At 50.5% G+C, this 19,867-nt stretch overlaps 2 protein-coding genes across 2 annotated transcripts in view; one reads left to right on the plus strand and one right to left on the minus strand.

Annotated features, from left to right (window-relative positions):
* Cabp7 (calcium binding protein 7) overlaps positions 1-2,769 on the plus strand; it is a 7,247-nt gene extending 4,478 nt beyond the window's left edge. Inside the window, exons 2-5 of the mRNA XM_035453026.1 lie at positions 886-1,029; positions 1,774-1,886; positions 2,138-2,291; positions 2,502-2,769. Coding sequence (XP_035308917.1) covers positions 886-1,029; positions 1,774-1,886; positions 2,138-2,291; positions 2,502-2,629 — 539 coding nt within the window. The 3' untranslated portion in view covers positions 2,630-2,769. The remainder of the gene's footprint in view (positions 1-885; positions 1,030-1,773; positions 1,887-2,137; positions 2,292-2,501) is intronic.
* Positions 2,770-3,815: 1,046 nt separating this feature from the next.
* The window catches only part of Zmat5 (zinc finger matrin-type 5), a 28,983-nt gene continuing 12,931 nt past the window's right edge, over positions 3,816-19,867 (minus strand). The window contains exons 2-6 of the mRNA XM_027387338.2: positions 16,447-16,624; positions 12,169-12,231; positions 10,723-10,803; positions 9,019-9,130; positions 3,816-4,169 (exon numbers count right to left, since the gene is read on the minus strand). Coding sequence (XP_027243139.1) covers positions 4,040-4,169; positions 9,019-9,130; positions 10,723-10,803; positions 12,169-12,231; positions 16,447-16,573 — 513 coding nt within the window. The 5' untranslated portion in view covers positions 16,574-16,624 and the 3' untranslated portion in view covers positions 3,816-4,039. The remainder of the gene's footprint in view (positions 4,170-9,018; positions 9,131-10,722; positions 10,804-12,168; positions 12,232-16,446; positions 16,625-19,867) is intronic.

Consider the following 19,867-nt stretch of genomic DNA (forward strand, 5'->3'; position numbering starts at 1 on the left):
TACTGAGTGAAATTCTACCCAGGGGAACAACTTAGGCAAAGAGGCCAGGAGGCTGCCAAGTGAACAAGGAGCCTGCAGGGAGCTACATCTAATTTCCCCTCTAAGGAAATGTTCTTTAGGGCCCTGCTGGGTGTGACAACCAAGGGACAGCAGCAGAGAGGCAGGTGGGCAAGGGTGAGAGGTTAGGGCCCCTCAAGTTCCATGCTGCTTTTGCTTTAGTGCTGCTCACGCATTGCATCCACTTGCTGTGGATAAGACTAAGGCTGGCCTGAGAGCATATGTTGAGTTGCTTGAGTCCCAAGTTCCCAGTCAAGTGTATTGTTCCTTCCAGAATCCCTCAGGTCTTCAGGCCTCAGTCTTCCCTACTGTACTGCAGAGAGCGTGAAGCTCAGAGATCATGCCTGGGCCTTGTGGGGATCACTATTATACCTATTTTTGTCTAAACCAGGCCTGTGAATTCTGTCACTCACTAGCTAGAGTCACATGGCCATCCCACCATGAGCTAGGGCTGCCTGATGGCAAGAGTAGAACTGGGAGAGGAAGCCCAGCAGGAAGATCAGACAAGATAATGTCAAGCAGGACATCTTTAGCCACTAACCTGGCTAATCTGGTGTGCTCCCTACACCCACCACATGGTGTAGTCCTGAGCATACCAGGGAGGCTGTCAGACCCACAGAGGCCACTATCTCAGGCTAGGAGCACCTTTGTCTCTTCTGCCTTGCCTGCCCAGAGACCGGAGATCACAGCCCAAGAGTGTGTCCTGGACACCCTATGACTGTCTCTCAACAGAGCTCTGGGTTCTGAGTGGGTCTGTCAGATCCCAGGAATCTGGGAAAGGGGCTGTTGGGGACAGGGCTGAGGTTTCAGCCTTCTGTCCCTCCACAGAGATCCGAGAGGCCTTCAAGGTGTTCGACCGTGATGGCAATGGCTTCATCTCTAAGCAGGAGCTGGGAACGGCCATGCGCTCCCTGGGTTACATGCCCAATGAGGTGGAGCTGGAGGTTATCATCCAGCGGCTCGACATGGATGGTGAGATGCCCTGCCTCGATTTAATTGCCCACCATCACCTAGGCCCCAGGGCCTGAACCATGGTGGCCGAGTCCACTCTGGTCTCTTGCTTCCTGGGTGGTCATGACCTACTAGCACTTCTTAGCTTGGAAAGTGGAGGCCAGAGGAGGTCTGGCAGTCCCAGCCACACACAGGGTCCAAGACTGCCCTCCCACTCTATGGCCAGAGAAAATTTAAAGTATGAAAAAGGAGGGTGGAATAAATATCTCAGCTTCCACCACCCAAACAAATGGTGTCTGTATTTGCTGCCTGGTATTTTTATTAAAGAAAAACTCCTAAGAATGATTAGTAATGTGAAGTCCCCTCTGTTTCATCCCACCTGTTGCCTCTTCCCCCTTTCCTCTCCCTCCCGAGAGCAGGAGTGAGTCTGGGCAGTCAGCTTCATGTTCCCATCTGGATGGAAGAAAGGGTGTTCAGCACTGTGCTGAGGAGCCATGGAGAGTCTGAGTGTTCTAGGAGAGTTTCCCACATCTGGGGATCATCTGCTGCTCTCCTTCCCCAGTCTCCAGTAGAGCCCAATCACATTTGATAGCCTCAACATCAGCTCGTAGCCTGGCATATTAGGCATCCCTGAAATCAGGGAAGGGGTTGAGGTCCCATGGTAGGTCTGAGGCAGGTCAAGACACCATTTCATGTCTTTTGAACTCTGGGATGCCTGATCATGCTCTCAGTCTTACCCATTCATTAGTCCTATGCCCACTCTAGGTGATGGCCAAGTGGACTTTGAAGAGTTTGTAACACTCCTGGGACCAAAGCTTTCCACCTCGGGGATCCCAGAGAAGTTCCATGGCACTGACTTTGACACTGTCTTCTGGAAGGTATGCTCTGGCCGACTGGTACTCTGCTATGTGACTGTGGAGGTGTTAGACCCATACACAGTGAGTGGGGGATGACCACTGTCCACTGGATGCCCTGCTTCCTGGGGGCCTGGGCTCCTTGGGAGAATGGACCAGGTAGTTCTAGTCTTATGGGATCTGGGGGCCTGTCTTGGGGCCTGTGCACCTACAGGGTGCTGAATGGGGACTGTGGCAGGGTAGTGGCCAGAGCGCTTGTCATTTTGCCACCCAAGTGTGACATGCAGAAGCTGACAGTGGACGAGCTGAAGCGACTCCTCTATGACACCTTCTGCGAGCACCTGTCCATGAAGGACATAGAGAACATCATCATGACAGAAGAAGAGAGCCACATGGGCACTGCTGAGGAGTGTCCTGTGGACGTGGAAAGTGAGTGGCCTGTCTTGGGACTTTGTGGGTGGGTTCCAGTGCTTGAGCAGGGGGACGTACCAGGGGTTTGCATGGGATCCCCCCTACTTGCCCCCAGCCTTGTGTCCTTGTTTGCCCTAAGTCAAGTTCATGTGCCAAAGTGTAGACCTGATTCCATCCTTTCATTGTCCCCTTCTGTCTTTGCCTGGTGTTCCTGGTGGGCGGCTACAGCTTGTTCCAACCAGCAGATCCGCCAGACGTGTGTGCGAAAGAGCCTGATCTGCGCCTTCGCCATCGCCTTCATCATCAGTGTCATGCTCATCGCAGCCAACCAGGTGCTGCGCAGTGGCATGAAATAGGCACCACATGGGTGCCCACCTGGTATTTGCAATGCCCAGGCTCACTCCACACCTACCGCTGCCTGCAGCCCTCCCCCCCACAGCTTACTCCTTGGGCCACCACCCACGGGCACTTCGAGCCTGGACATTGACCACCCCGATCCTCACCCCATAGGCCTTGCATGGAGCCATGGCCCAGCTGTGAAGGACCTGGCGGTGGCTCTGAGGACAGCACTAGCCCCTATACCCTGCCTGTGCCCTCACCTGGCCTGTATGTAGCATTAACTACCCACCACCCAGGAGCTCCTGGGAAAGAAGGGACTTCACAAGAGTCCCTAGGATCCAGTTAGTGCTGTGATCTTTTAGGCAGGAGAGAAAATTATGTCCAGAGCTGTGGGTGGGGTGGAGGTGGGCACAAGACTGGGGTTCCTGGGTCCCTTCATCTGACCCTCCCTAGACCCAAGGCCAGTCTTCCTATCTACCTTCTGGGGCATGTGTCTGCCCATTTCACAGGTGAGGAGCCTGAGGCTTTGAGGGACTAAGATCTGGCTTCAGGTTCTTCTTCCACAGGGCTTTCCAGGAAAGGCAAATGCTCAAGCAAGAAGGGGCATCAGAGATAGCTCTAAGGCCCATGAACTGCTGAGCCTTCCACCAAAGTCCTAGAGACCAAGGACCAAGTTGTCTCCCAGCACAGAACCTCGAAACCCAACTGAGGAGGAAAGCTCCTGTAGCCCACGTGACCTCCCCACTGGCCAGGGTGCAACCTTGGAAGGCCGTGGGCTACTCCCAAGGGACCCGACTCCCTTGAGAATCTGGCATAGCCAACAGATCACTCTTCCAAGTCCAGGGCCTGTCCTCTTGGGGGCCCCACTTCTCTGTACCCTCAAGGCAAGAGGTCCAGCTCTCATCCTGGCTCTACGTGTGCCATCCCACTTCTTGGCACCGGCACAGCCTGGGCAGATGCATGGCTGCAGCTCTTCAGGGGCTGAGACAGTTGGCAGAATCCTTGGGCTCCTTTCCCTAGCCTGGGGCCACTTACTATCTGGGCCACAGCCACACTGGCATGCTCTGTGCCCAGCCTGGCTGAGCCTCTACTGATCCTTAAGCAAGAAGGGCTGTAAGCAGAGGATATCCTGGAGGGGATTTTGTCTCATTCCAGCCCACCTGTCCCCTGACAGAGGCAAGAGGACAGAGCCAAGAACATGAGTGTCAGAAAAACCTTCGAGGACAGACTTTATAAACATTTGGATGTTTCTCACCCATCTTCTCAAGATATGCCCTGAGGGATGGTGGGTGGATGGGGAGGCCAAGCTCATGGTCTCAGAGGCTCCAGGGGGTTACAGAGCGAAGGCAGCTTCACTTCCTTGGTTGAGTAACTGTCTTTATACTATGCCTGGTGACCAGAAGTCAGGCAGGGAGGTGGGGAAGAGCTCAGCCCCACTGAACTCTGGGCTGTAGGGACCATCCTCCAGGAGGGGGTGCCCGCAGGGACGGGGGCAGCTCCTGCATTGGTGGCCAGCCCACGGGGTACTGGAAGACAGTGGTTCTGATGGGTTCAGTCCTAAAGAGAAGAAAGGGAGAGGGTCAGAATGGGGTACCTCCTGGATCCACCTTGCTTTCCCACCACACTGGCTGTGGGAACCGTGGCTACCGTGGAAGCAGAGGCTTGATAACATGCAGGCCCTCAGAGCCAGAGCCTCTTCTCAGAACTGAGTCCAAGAGGGGGTCTAGGCAGAGACTGAAGGACAAGAATAGCCTTGGGCAATATGAAAGTACTCTTAGTGTCCACTTGTGGGGACCGGTTAAATATATATGCACGCCAACAGCAGAGAATGCTAAGCAGCCTATGTAAAAATCAAGGCCTCTATGCACTGATGAGAAAAAATATACTATGTGAGTAAGGAGAAAAAGCTTATAAAATAATGTATATAGCATGATACTATTTTTGTTTAAATATATATAACATATATAAATGCATAAAAACAACCCTGGAAGTCACAGAAAAATGTTAACAGTGGTTCTGTCTGAGTGGTGTGGTTATGTGTGGGTGGAGTTTTGTTTTTTTAACCTCTTTATACCTCTCAAAAGTTTTTCAAGCACATAAGCCTTTGAAACCAGAAAAAAAAAATCGAACTTAAAAGAAAACCTTTACCTCTTATGCTACCCATCCTCTTTCTATTCACCTCCCTAACGTCAGGCACACCCACCTTAGGAAGGACCCTTGGGTACAACCTGCAGCATCCAGGCCCAGAGCCTGCCCCTGTCCCTCACCCAGCCCTGCAGACGAGGCCCACCTGCCTGATGACTCAGGGTGGAGACCAGTGGTAGGGATGGTATCTATATATACCCTGGGCCTGGCACTAGGAGGCCATCCAATGACACACAGTCATACCAAACTAAGAGCTCTCATGAGAAGAGACACCATGGCCTAGAGAAATTCTGGAATCCTCATGCAAACCCCTTTATTCAGGTAAGGCAACTAAAGTACAAGGAAGGGATCAGCCACCTGTCCCAAGTTTTACAAGCACACAAGCCTTTGAAACAGGGGTTGGGGAACAGTTTACTCTGTCCTGACTCTTCAGTTCCTTCTGCCTCAACTTTCAGGAAAAGAGGTCCTGGCAGCTCCTAGCCATCTTGGCTGCCTAGCAACCAGTGCTCTGCAGAAAAAGAAGTCTCCTGTGAGGTGTCTGGACACTACTCCGTTCTGAGAGGTGGTTATTGGGAACACCTCAAGACCACATCCATCCCTCCCTCTTGCCCTTAGGGCCAGACTCATAGCAGTAGTGCCAAGAGTGGAGGTCTGGCTGAGAGCCCTGAATGCAGCTTCCAAAAGTCCTGCTGTGAGGACAGGGGGACCTCCCACCACTGAAAGTGCAGAGGACAGGGACACCCCTGCTCAGTGGCTTGCTGCCTGCCGAAAGTGCAGAAAGCAGAAAGCAGCCCTGACATGATTTATGGTGCTGGGATTTTATAAGCTCCATCAACCACAGCAAAGATGGTGTAGCAGAAACTCCAGTTGCTGAAGGTCTCAGATGTCAGCCAACCTGGGGATTCCTGAGACCACAGTAATGGTGAGGCTACCCAGAGAAGAGTGGTCTTGGGGAAGTTCTTGCCTCTAAGCTTCAGACTTGTCCTTTAACAAGTGGGTCAGCCAGTGACCTGCCTGCTCTGAGGCCCCCCACAGGAGAAGGGCATCATTCATGTCCACTCATAGATACTGACACCTTGCCAGGACCCTGCCTCAGAGCCCACTCCTGCAGAGTACAGGGTCACAGGTGCAATGCTCTTCACAGCCTACTTGTTCTGTGTACAAGGGCAATAGCAAGAGCCTGGCATGTCCCCAGCTCTGGTCTTTATCAAAAGGAAATAGTCTTACAGGGGTGAATGTGCAGGACAGAGCGCTGGCCCAGAGAGGGGTGCATGTAGGAGATTAGGAAGGATAAAGGCACAATCAGAAGAGCCAACAATAGGAAGCGTGGATAGCAGCGCCTGACCAGCCAGGGATTAGTCTGTGTGTCCGAGGTCTGAGGCCAATCTCTGCGGCTGCTGTCTGCTCTTGGCTGGTCCCTCAGGGTCAGGGCTGAGGAGACGAGCAGACACCAACAGTCTACACCTTTGGGAAGCTTGTGTCCCCCATTAAGAAGGAGAGTCAGTCTGGCTTACCCGGGGGTTCTCTACTTGTGGATGCTGGAGCCCACAGGTCTGGATGGTGCTAGGTGAGCCAGGTGGCATCTGTGCCCCAGGGAAGAAAGCATACATCCAGAAGGGAGGAGTCCCCACAAGGGACCCTCAGTGAAGTCATTCAAGCTAGGGTCCCTGATCCCCCAAATGTGTCTTGATAGTCACCATGTCCTGGCCACTGTTTCTATTAAAGCTTGCAGGCTAAGTAGGGTTTTACCAGGAGAAGAGGTGAGGAGGCATTGTCCAGTGTGACCCAAGCAAGGTTAAGAGATGGGTAGCAGATGCTGTCCCCAGGCCTGTCCCTGTGGACTAAGCTTGGAATCTGGGTCTTCCTAAGAAGAAACTGCAATGAGCATCAGGAAGTCTCGGGAGGGGTGGTCTGGGGCCAAGGTACCTTTCAAACTAGTAGGGTTATGACATGGGGAAGAGCTGCAAGGACTACAGAGGATAGCCAGGGGCGAAGGAGACACAGCTCCCACAGGGCTCTTCTCAGGGATGCAGGACAGAACAGGGTATCCCACAGTGAGTCCAGAGATGCAGTGGCAGAACCCAAAGCTAGAGAGATTGGAAGAGAATGGGGACACATGTCAGAGTAAAGCATCACCTCCTGGCAACCCCTTTCAAGCTTGCTCTGCTCGAGAAAAGAAGCCATCTTGCCTGGAGCCCATGGCAGCAGTTGGGTGAAGATAGACAACAGGTAGCTACAGAGAATAGCATTCGCTGAAGTGACCAGGAAATCAGGGTTCAAACTTCTAGGAACCTAGGGTAGCCTAGATGCAGTCATCTCCCCCATCCAGTCGCTGCCAAGCCCTTTTGCAGCCCTGAACACAGGCCTGAGCAGCAGGACCACAGTTCCCTGGCTAGGAAGAGCAAACTCCAGAGTTGCACAACAGTGTGCCAGGCTCCCTGGATGCCTGGGACCATGTACAGGACACACCATGAATACCAAACCAAGCCATTGTGTGGTCACCACTCTAGCAGTAACTTGGGACAGTCATTCATCCTCAGTTTCCCCATCATCCCCTAGCACCCATATTCACACTGGGCATGTGTCTGTCTGTACTCAGGCAGGGACTTTGGGCATGCTATCTCTACTTGCTTGCCACTAACTCAAGTCCAGAGACAGGGCCTTCCTGAACCCTTCTCGTTGCCCCAATGTGCCCAGTGTCATTCACTGCCACAGAAGGAGACCACTGAGGCAGAACAGTGGAGTAAGCAGCCGAAACATCATAGTTAATCCTTATGGTGGGCTCAGAATGGCTCTCTGACCAGCATGAACCCTCTAACACAGCTGAAGGAGTCTAGAATGTTCAAAATTACATCCCTTCAAATGAGTCCAGAAGAAAGGGGTATCATTTTTAAGTGGGGTACAGACACAGGGTACAGGTTTAAACTAAAAGTAAAATGGGGCTGGAGAGGAGGCTCAGCAGTTAAGAGCACTGGCTGCTCTTGCAAAGGACCCAGGCTTGATTCCCAGCACCAACCACAACATCTGTAACTCCAGTTACAGGGATCTACTGCCCTCTTCTGGCCTCCACAGGAACTTCATGCACATGGAGAACAGACAAATATGAGGCAAAACATTTATACACATAAAAATTAAACCACTTAAAAAACAAACACAACGGTGATTTTAAAATGCTCTAGCGGGAGCTGGAGAAACAGTTCAGCAGGTGAAGGTGCTGCTGCCAAGTCTGCTGACCTGGAACTCACATGGTGGGGAGAACTGAGGTAAGTTGTCCTGATTCCCACCTTCACGCCATGGCCTGTGTGTGTGCATGTGCACACCTCCTCCCAAATAAATGTAAAACTGAACAAAATAGTTTTAAATACAACACTAATCCCTTTCCACTTGGACAAGAAGCTCAACCTTTATCCCATGGCAGAGCCTGGGGAAAAGTTTTCATTCCACAGAATGTCTGACAGACATCCTTAACACAGCCAAGCCACTGTTCCTTGAGGCCACAGCATAGAGATACATGGGGTCTGAAAATCTGAGGTGGTCTGTACAGAGCCACACACAGCTCTCAAGCTCAGTCTTAGCCCTTCTTCCTCCTCTACCTTTAACACTTGGAGTGGGGCTGGGAGCCCTGGCCTTGCCTTTGGCTGTGACACCATGTAGCTACAGAAGCTCCTGCCCCCACCACTTTGCATCTGTTTGGGGAGGTGAAGTGTGGGCTGCATCCTGACTTTCCAAAAAAGAGAGCACACAGCCATACTCTAACAGTGCCTGGCTCAGCACACCTCAGCATAGCCCCTGTATAAGAAGGGACGAGTCCTCAGGATGCAGAGGGATAATGACCTTGTTGTTATCCCCCTTGCTCTGCTTCTTTCACCAGTGCCTCTGCAAGTTCCAGCTTCCCTTTCTACAGGGCCCTACAGGGGCAGTAAGTCCCAAGTACATAGGGAGTTTAGCTGCCATAGGTAGAGCCCTGACCTTTTGCCATGCCAGGCGTGGGGTCACATCTGTTTGGCCCCTAGCCTCTCCTTCAGCCCTATGGGGTGAGCAATTAAAAGAAGAAGCCAAGAGACCAGGCAATTTCTCCAACACAACTCCTGGCTGGGGTTTGAGAACCCCAGGAGGGACCCACCTCCAGGAAGCTCTGTAGGGGGGTTCATGTTTGGTCCCTGGGCCTGGGCAGTTCATATGGATACCTCAGCTTCCCCAAAGGACAGGTTGGTTCAGGCAGTTCCCAGAAAGAAAGGAGGGATAATCCTGGGGCTTGTACCTGCTACTTGGGACTGAGCTCAGCCTCTTAGCTCTCTTTTCCAGCCAGTCTTCCAGGTGACCCTCAGGAAGCTCAGCAGTCTCCAGTGGCCATTCTCTGGCCCGTCTCTCCTCTGTGGGGGACAGAATGACAAGAAAGGGTGAGAACACAACCCCAGTGGCCTGAATCTCATTCTTCCACAGAGCAGCAGGTGTTACTCTGTCTTGGGGAAGTGGGCCAGAGTCACAGGTTTGTCCCCTTCATTCCCCAGGTCCTCTGCCCACAGTGACTCAGTGATGTAAGCTGTGCTCTGCTCTGCTGGCTGTCTGCAAGCCTTGGGGAGCTAGGAGCAGGACAATGAATGCAGAGCTTAATTCTCAAGAGGGGTCTAAATTTGGGATGCAAGAGGCAAGTGGAATAGGGTTGAATCACAGCTCTGGCACCTGCTGGGTACCTGATCCTAGGCAAGATAATAAGCCTCAGTTCCCTAGTTTTTCTCCTCATCCAATGTACTATAAAAATGTTGCTCAGTATACCAAAAAGCAAGCAACGAAGGAAAGAATTCATTCAAGCTGGTGAGAGCTAGGCAGTGGGGCTCTCAGTGCTGTGGGAGGGGGCCTTGAGCTAGGGGAAAATAAACTCAGTGGATCCACACTCTCTCAGGCCCAGGCTCTGCACTGACACTGCACAGGTGTCATCTCACTACTGCCTCCAAGAATCCATTCATTGCCAAGTTACAGGGGAGGTGACAGGACCAGTGCCATTTAAACTGTCAGCTGCCCCAGGCCTCATCCTTTCTTTCCACTAAACACTGCCTCCTGCTCAGGCCTCATGACAGCATGTGCCCGGTGAAGGGCTGGAGACTGCAACTGCCAGGACTCTCTGGCTAGCCCCATGAGGCTTCACTTCCACCTGGATAAGCTCCTGGAAACCCTGTGTGGTGCCAGCCTGAAGGTCCTTCTGCCTGAATGCTGGCTCATTTTCTCCACCTGTTCAGTAAGGTGCCACAGGAGATGGTGACAACCATCCAAGTGGGATGTCCTGGATCTGTAATGGGAATCAGCAGTGAACTCCAAAGGCAGACATGCCAGCTTTCATGGAAGCCACAGTCACCAGGCTGTGAGGAACCTGAACACAGGGAAAGTGGTTTTTGTGTGTTTGGTCAATTGGCTGTTTTTTTTCTGGGGGGGGGCACAGGTGGACAGGTCTCAGGTATTCAGGCTTGAACTAGCTATGTAGTTCAAGTTCAGGGGGACAACTTTAAACTCTTGACCCTCCTGCTTCCACCTGTCAAGTCTGAGATTACAAGTGTGTCACCAAGGCCAGTGGGGAAGTGTTTTCTGCAGACTTTTGTTCTCAGAGGTTGCAGGCATTTGCTGGTGCTGAATGGGAACTGACTGCAGGAGGGAGGAACTGACTGCAGGAGGGAAGAAGGAGGGGAGGGAGAAAAGGAGGGGATTTGGAGGGAGGTAAGCACCCAGAACAACAGAGACTAGTTGAGGTGACCTGAGGGCATACCCTCAGGGTCCTGGGAAGAAGACAACTGTGCTTCATAGCCAAGGAGCACAGCCCTGTTCCTGACACCCACCCAGTGGGATGGCTCAGGGTTAGCCTGGGCAGTCCTAGTACATGCCAGTAAGGGAGAAAGTGGGGTGGCACAGAACATTTCCTGGTATTAGAGCCGCTCCCATTTCCACCCCTCAATTCTGTTTCACCCCTACGTACCCTCCACCTGTATGCTCAGTTCCTGCAGATCTCGTTCTGACATGTGGGAAAATCTGCAGTTGGAGCCAAAGTCGCACTGGCCTGCAATGGGAAAACAGTTATTCTCCACTGTGACAGACAGGTCTCCAAGTGTTAGGAGCAGGGACTTTAGGATCTACAGTAAGCAGCAGCCCCACCCCAGCCTGGAACAAAAAACCAGATTCTCTGGTCCTGCTCACATTCAGTGGCCTGAGGTGCCAGCCTGGCCCATCACGCACTATTCCTGATGCTTTGCAGGAAGCCTCCATGAGTAGCCCTGCAGCCTGTCCATGTTGGGCCACACAGGCCTGAGCAGTCTGTGCTATGGGGCTCCATGAGCTCATGTGGATTCCTGGGAGGCTCATCCTTCCTCTCTAGACCAGGTCACTGCACAGGTGGCCCTACCTGCTGCTCTGCACGCTTACTGGCTTGCACAAGCAACTGGACTGCTCCTCAGAGAACTTGCAAGCAACTTTGCCAAAGAGAAGTCAATGCTTGGATGGCTTTCCCATTATCAATCAAGGAATCTGAAGCACGGCGTTTAAAATTATAGACCAGTGGTGTCCTCAGCTAGAACAACCTACCAGTAGTGTATGCATGTCTGTGCGGGACCTGTGACCTACAGGCCTGGTGGCAACTTGTCAGGCAGCACTGTCTCCTGAGGGGAGTCTAGCCATTTACCCAGCTTCCCTAGTCCAATGGAGTGCCTTCCTCAGTGGTAAATTCCTGTCTAAACTATGTGAGTCCTATGGTTTTCATCTTTGCTTTGATTGCCAGGAAGCTCAGGGATAAACCCTTAGAAAAGTACACAGGACCCCAAGAATGGGCATGGAAACTAGTTATTCCTGGATCATCTGACTTCCCATCCTCAACTGTCTTTGCTTCCCTTACTGATATCATTGTGTGTGTGTGTGTGTGTGTGTGTTACTTTTTTCTAAAGGCAGGGCTTGCTACATAGAGTTGGCTAGGCTTGCCTTTACCTCCCAAGCACTAGGATGATGGGCAGATACCACTATACCTCCTATACTCACTTTTGAGCCAAGCAATAAGCACTCACAGGAACACCTAGCACCCATGCTTCTGACTCTGAATTTGGGATTGCTAGACCATCCCTGTCTCTGGCTCTCCCTACTGAAGGAAGATGCAGGAGGTCAGGCCCCCTGGCTAACCTAACCAGCTGGTTTATGACCTCAGTAGTATTCCCTGGCTTACATTCCTCACATTCTTATTCTAAATAAGTCAATAAAACCATCACCTGCATCTGGAGGTCTCTAGGTGAGAACAAGTTCCTGGAGATGCCTCAACTGAGTAGTCAGCTAAAGCTGGCTCAGGATGGTGGCAGGGACTGGAAGAGACACTACAGGCTGCCAGGCAGGACAGACAAGTTGTTGCTTTTCTGTAAGGACCAGAGCTGAGCAGAACACTTACCTGTCAGAAGAAACTTCCTGCAGGGTCTCTTATTCTGCTCATCCAGCAAGATGGCAGCTGCATCTAGGAGAAGAGTCTGGGTTCAGATGACTCCACCAAGGGAGATGAAGCCTCAAGGGTATGACATCAGGGTCATTCAGTAATAAGAAAGCTCTCCATCAATAGAGGGGTGTAAGCTAGGGTTGGCCACAGTGGGCAGAGACGGTGGATACAGGAATCCAAACTAAGGTGACCTCCACTCTTCACATCTCCTCTGGACTAGCTAAAATCATGAGGCAGTTTGAGGCTAGAGGCTCTCCGGGTTGTCTGACAATGGGTTTAGATGGGGGTGGGGGTGTATTTTAAAAATCTAGCATCATGGGACGCCTGTACGAGCTTCCTAACTTCCTGCAAGCTGTGAGTAGTCACAGACCACACAAAGATGTTCTGCTCCATGGCAGGCCACATGTTCACTGCCTAGTGATGTCGTGGTTGCTTTAGTCTGTGATATCCACACATGTATCCCTGTTATAAGTGGCACATGATATTTCAACATGAAAACCTTTCCAAAAAGTCCAGATGCACAGGACTGTGCTTCCTCCCATCCCCACTGTGTCCAGGGAAGGCTTCCAGTGCAAGGCTGATTCCTACTCTTTTCAATTTTCCTGCACCAGTGGTGGGTACTTAGGACCACACCAGCCACTGCCTGGTACAAGAATTCCCAGTGAGCATCCTGGTTGCTCGTTTTAACCCTGGCTTCCCATTTCTCCTCTCTCTGTTCTCATCATACAGTTATGGTTTTAAAAGTGTGTGCTTCTGAGCAGGAAAGGTATCAGTCAAGAATCTGTGAGTAGCCCAGACATGGCGATGTGTACCTACAGTCCTTGCTACTTGGAGGGGTGACACAGGAGAACTGTTAAGAGTTCAGACCAGCCAGGCGGTGGTGGTGGTACTCGCCTTTAGTCCCAGCACTTGGGAGACAGAGGCAGGCGGATCTCTGTGAGTTCGAGACCAGTGTGATCTACAAGAGTTAGTTCCAGGACAGCCTCCAAAGCCACAGAGAAACTCTGTCCCGAAAAACCAAAAAAAAAAAAAAAAAAAAAAAAAAAAAAAAAAAAAAAAAGAAAAAGAAAAAGAAAACACCAAAAAATCTGAGTAAGGTAGAAAGTTGATCACTGAACTCAGATCCTTCTCACCACCCTAGACCACAGGAGAGGTAGGGCTGACACGTACCAGGGGCTCTTGAGCCCAGAAGAGCTGAGCTAAAACCCCAGCTGCACATGGCCACAGGAAGCTGCTATCTTTCCAGGGTTGTTTTTCCCACTTAGTGGGGCTGCTGTGGAAGTTTAATAGAACAACAGATGGGGAGCCCTTGAGAGGTGGGTCGCAATCCTGCTGGCACTTTAAAACCACAGGATTGGGCAGCTTCAGCATCGTCTTCCCCAGCACTTAGAGTACTACCAAGCAGTCACAGTGATTTCCTCTTGAGGAGCCTGCTGGACAGTGCTAACAGCTCCATCCTGTGGGGGTGGGACTGAGCCTGACACAGGGAAGGAGCTGCCCGAGGGCATGTGGTAGAAAGTAGCGGCACCCAGCCAGCACTGTGGTGAATCCAGAGTCCTGTCCTTTCAGTGTGACTGCTTTCAGATGGCTGGGTAGGGGGACAGCGCTGAGGGCATGCTTCCTTGCAGAGCAGCTAGTGACTAGCAGGGCAGGTGGTCCTCTGGGATTGGAGCTGCTTGTCAGAGAATTCATTCCAGTATGAAGCTCCTAGGCTGGAGAAACACCCATCTATCAGATCCAGCTGGGATTACAGGGACTAATGATTTACCTTCTCAGGATCCTTCTGGGCCTAGTACCACTGGGGCGGCTTGTAGGGCTGAGCATGGATCCCTGACAAGAGGCCTCGAGTGAGTGAATGGCCAAGTGTGGGAGAATTCCATACTACCTAGTCTCTGGCTGGTGTCTCTCCACCCAACTCACTTCACAAGCATAGGGCAGCTATGGACAATCAGTCCACTCCTCTCAGGTCCTCTGTAGTTCAGATAGGTCTTGAACTTAGGATCATCCTGCTTCAGCCTCCTGTGTGGCTGGGATTACAGGTCTGCATCACCAGGGGTGATTCTCAGGTTCTACTTGTATTTTTCCCCCTTTGGACAGGATCTCACTATATAGCCTTGGCTGGCCTTGAATTCACTGTGTTACCCTTGCTCTCTCAAACTCTTCATCCTCCTACCTCAGTGTTTCCTGAGTGTTAGGATTATAGGTATGTACTTTTTCCAGGTTCTGCTTTAATTCCTTCAAGAAGAAGAGTCACTGTAATTGCTAAAAATTCCCCAGTGCCCCTGAAGGATACCAGCCAGGCTCTGCTCAGAGAGGCCTTGTTCCTGTACATAATACGTAATGCTCTTTGTGACCTGAAGAATCAATCCATGAAGCTTCACCTTACAAATACCCAACTGCCCCTGGTGCCCCATGGCTGTTTGCTCAAAAGTCCTTCATCTCTCAAACATTCACTAAGTGCATCCTTCCTGTATGTACCAGGCACTGTGCCAGGTTGAGTATTTAAGTACAGATCAAGTGAGACCCTGTCCTTCCTTGCAGTCCTATAGCTGCTCTAGTCTACATGGACGTCAATGCAGAAAATGTTAAACCTGTCACAGGATGACCTGGCCTGGCCCCAGGGATGGGGAGCTAGCTATTCCTGCGGATTTGCTGTCTGACTGGAGATTCAGGGACTGTCCTGATGGGGGAGGACAGCAGGAAGGGCATGTCCACAAAAAAGATATGCAGGGAGTGTGTGCTCAGGACCAGGAGTGAAAAGCCAGCAGAACATAGAAGCCAGTACAACATAGAAGCCAGCACAAGCCTGGGACTGGGCCCAAAACACCTTGCATAAGTGACTGCAGGGCCCTTGAGATGGCTCAGCCAATAACAGTGCTTGCTGCCCAGTCTGACGATTTGAGTTCTATGGTAGAAAACACTGATTCTCATATGTCCTCTGACTTTCACATGTGAGCCATTACACACACACACACACACACACACACACACCCCAAATTAATAAATGTAATAAATAATTTGTGCAAAACAACATAAAAAGGAGGGCTGACTCTTCAAAGGCTGGCTGTGAGCAATGGCTGACTAAATGACCTCATGAGACAAAGAGTCGAGGTCAATCCTTTTGGAGGCACAAACACATCACTCCTACTTACTATGCCCTTCTGCACTTTCATTACTGAGCCCTTTCACTATTGTTATATCTGTTTTACATACACATTATCAGTGACTGATGGGCAGCTAGTCCCAGAAGTATATCTGAAGTCTATTTTTCAGGCAGTGCCTCAGAGATCAACTCCTCAAAGAAGGCTCTTCCAACTCACGGTATCCCTGAGTCCATGGTAGGTAAACCCAGAATCCTTGGTCAAAGTGGCTGGAAAAGGAAGATCCACTCTGGCCTACCCCTCTCTCTATGTTTTATTTTTGCCTTCCTGCCTTTTTAGTGCTGGGAATCAAATATAGGTCTTCTGCATGCTACGCAAACAATCCACCCCTGAGTTATAGCTTCAGCCCTTGACTTTATTGTTTTGTTTTGTTTTTTGACACAGGGCCTGGCTAGCCTGGAACTCACTATGTAGATCAGGCTGGCCTATACATTCACATTGGGCAAACGTGTGCACTCGCACACCCACACCCCACATGCAATTAAAAAAAAAGATAGTGCTGAGAAGGACTTGGGTTCCGTTTACAGCATCTACATGGTGGTTCACAAGCATCCAAAACTCCAGTTGCAGGGCATCTGATACCTTCTTCTGACCTTCACAGGCACTAAGCACACATGTACTTATATATGTATAGGCAAATACATACATACATACAATAAAAATAAATGTTTTAAAAAAAAAAGTCAGCCGGGTGTTGGTGGTAGTGCACGCCTTTAATCCCAGCACTCAAGAGGCAGAGGCAGGTAATCTCTGTGAGTTTAAGGCCAGCTTAGTCTACAAAGAGAGTCCTCTCCCCTTCTCCAGGATAGCCAGGGCTAAACAGAAAAACCCTGCCTCAAAAGAAGGAGGAGGAGGAGGAGGAGGAAGAGGAGGAGGAAGAGAAGAAGAAAGAAGAAGAAAGAAGAAAGAAGAAGAAGAAGAAGAAGAAGAAGAAGAAGAAGAAGAAGAAGAAGAAGAAGAAGAAGAAGAAGTTGTCATCCAACCCAGTCTTTCCCTGCAGTGGTCCTTGTCTGGTGGTAAATGAAGTCAGAGTGTAGGCCCCCAGGAGCCAGCCACAGAGTCTGCAAGCACCCACCTCGGAACATGTCGTACCACACCTTCTTGGCCTTGAGATGCTGCAGCCCATTTAGGTGCTTCTTTCGGTTGTGGAGGTTGTCCTGGAAGGAGCGGTCACAGTAATCACAGAAGTATCGCTTCCCCATAGCCACCTCCAATGAGCATTGGTGGTTCAGTGGTAGAATTCTCTAAGGCCCCTGCAAAGCCACAAAGCACTTGTTCAGACCATTGAAGAAAAGACCATGTGTCAAAGCTCTAGGCACAGAACCCTCGTATGAGCACTGACAGCCAGGCTTGCTGCAATCCTTTGCTTACAGGACTGCTTCCTGTGGAGTTTGCAGAGCTGACAATCAGGGGTAACAGGCCTCATCCAGAGGGACCTTACGATTCTGCTATACAGTCTCCAACACTGACTGGCAGACCTAGGACTTCAGGGTATGAGGACCAACTTTGGAGATTTATTTTTATATTTATTTATTTATTTATTTATTTTGTTTTTTGTTTGTTTTGAGACAGGCTTTCTCTGTGTAGCTTTGGAGCCTGTCCTGGAACTTGCTCTATAGACCAGGCTGGCCTCGAACTCACAAGATCCACCTGCCTCTGCCTCTTGAGTGCTGGGATTAAAGGTGTGCAAGCCCCCACCACCCGGCTGGAGGTTTTGTTTTGTTTTTTAAGCTTCTAGGTAATTCTAAAAGTGTACAGGCTGGAGGACCACCACCTTAAACCCTCTCTCTGGCTAGCCTCCTTTGTGCCTGTGGGACCTCCAACCTCCTTGTTCCCTCCACTTAGGCTTCCTCTCTGCTTCTCACACGACAGGCATGTGGCTGCCTTTTTGTATTTGTACTTGCTGTCCCTGGGCCTGAATGCTGTCCCTCAGATACTCGTAACACTTGCTCACTCTGTCCTTTGATCTTTGCTCACTGGATCTGAACTCAACCACTGGACCTGACACACAGGGTCCTCTTTAGTTCTCACCACTTTCTGCTTTATTTTCCTCATAGCACTAATCTTACTACGTCACTGTCTTTCTTTTACAACAAGAATATAAATCTGTGAAGGCAAGTATATTTTGCTGTTTCTTAGGTGCCCCAGCACCTAAATAGTACTTGGAACAGAATAGGTAGGCAATCAAGCATTTGCAGAATAAATTAATGAATTACCATGTTCCCTTTGGGACAACTGGGGTTCAGAGGGAGGAAGTGATTTGCCTAATGTCACACAACTGGTAAGCAGAAAGCAAATACAGGTCCCCTAAAAATTCTGTTGCCAAATGTCTCCCCTTCCCCCCCCCCCCCCCCCAGCTAGCTCAGTGTTCAGGGAAGCCAGAGAGCTCCACAGCAGGTGCTGACAGCTTCCTGAGGAGACTACTGCATCTTGGGGGAGGGGTTCCCAGCCAGCATCAGATGGAAATGAGAACACTGCAGTGTCTTAAGGCCCTTCAGCAACAGTTCCCTTAGCCACTGTTCCGTGCCAGGAGTCTGTAGCCCAAGGTGGACAGTGACTGTCAGTCTCACAGCCAAGTCCTAGGTCTTGAAGCCCACTGGGAGCTATATCCAGAGGGACTGCAAAGACTAAGACCAGAGCAACCCCTCCACCACAGAGCAGGCTCCTGATACCCAGGGGAAGGTGGAAATGACTTCCCTGAGATTACGAGGTAGCTACCTAAAGTGGCAGCTGAAGCCCCAGACTGCCAAGCACCTGACAAACTAGGCTGACTCTAGGACTCAATCCACAGAGCAAACAGATGGGGGAAGACACCTCAGGAAGAAAGGACTGGGAGTGAAGAGGAGACAGTCGCCATGGATGGTTCAGGCAGCCAGGCCGGCTGATTGAGAAAGTTGCTCCTGCAGCAGACAGGGATAGCAGCCATTAAGTCAGGGGCTGTAATGGGATCAGGAACAGCTAGTCATTCCAAATGAAAACGTATAAAACCTCTCTTCTCCCATTACTCCCAAGAAACTGCATCCCAGACACGAGGACTTGATCTATTAAATTTGGCAGCTCTAATGCACCCCGTCTTGCCAATAAACTTATAGGAATTGGATTGAAATTGTAAGAGATGAACGCTTAACGGCCGAGTGCTTAACCAAGCCATTCACGAAGCTTGAAGCTCCAAGGAGCTGCTGGCTCTGGAGAGTAATGGGAAAAGGAGGGGCGGAGGAAGGTATCCCTCTGGGAGACTGACATAAAGTGGAGCAGTGGCTCTGCAACAGCCTGAGGTGGACAGAACCACACAGAGCACAGGGAAATCAGCTATGCGCCCTTGTGCAAGCTGCTGTCCCTTCTTGACACCTTATTTTGAATATAAGGCAGTGGATTTGAATGATCAGCTTTTGTTTCAGGAGTAATATAGAGAAATATGCTAGTACAAATTTACATATTAAGGCTAGGCTATAGCTCAGTGACAAAGCACTTGCCCAGTGCTAAAGTGCCAATAGGTTCAATCTCTAGCACCACAAGTAAAAGGACTATGGACTGGAACTAACACTCATGTTTAGCATCAAGCAAGCACTCAGAAAATATTTTTGGAACTGTGGTTCTGAGTATCTGTCATACACTGGCTAAGAGCTTTGCATGCATCTCCCACATAGGCTTTGGCATGGCCTGCAAGGGATACCCATGAGACTTCAGGAGAAAGGCACTGGGACCCTAAGATGCAAAGTACCTCAGTCAAGGTCACACTACTAGAAGGCAGATGAGCTGGGCTTAGAACCCAGGTAGGAGGTCTGCATTACTAACAAATCATAGTGACACGTCACTATTCACTCACCCAGTACTATGCTGGTCCCTTTGAAACCCAAAATGTATATATCAAAACCTACTTATGAATAAGAAGGCTGATGAAACTGGATGTCAGTGTTCAAGTGACCCCTGAAATTAGCCAGTTGACATTGCAGAAAAGGCAAGTGAGTATAAGAGAGGACCACAGAGTTACCAAAGTCCACAGCACAAAAGGCAGAGGTGGGACTAGACCCTCAGCACCACAGACTAGACTCCCATATTACATGATGGCTCCATATCCTCCACTGCCCAGGGATAATAGTAAAGGCTCAATGCTTTTCATCTGTCCCCAGGCTTGTCCCCATAGCCAGGTACTCAAAGCCATGCCTTGGCAGGAGCTGACCTTTAGCAAAGTGACCTCTCCAGACAAGAAGTGCTAGGACCCTGATGCAACTGCCTCCCACTAAGGGCTTGGGCACATATTAACGGGAAGCAAGCAGAACCTCCTAGCCAGGTACAGCATCTTGCCACACTGTAAACAGAATCATTCATGCCACCGCCAGGCATCCCTGATCAGAGCATACCCTGTACCACTGTGCTCCTTGACCCTGAGTTGGCAGAAGGGAGACAGCTGGATGGTCTATGCATGGAGCCAGACAGCAGCATGGGGTGCTGACTAAGCTGGCCTCCTCTACCATGATTCATCCTCATCTTCAGCA

This window comes from Cricetulus griseus (genome assembly GCF_003668045.3).
Source record: "Cricetulus griseus strain 17A/GY chromosome 1 unlocalized genomic scaffold, alternate assembly CriGri-PICRH-1.0 chr1_1, whole genome shotgun sequence".
Classification (NCBI taxonomy): Eukaryota; Metazoa; Chordata; class Mammalia; order Rodentia; family Cricetidae; genus Cricetulus; species Cricetulus griseus.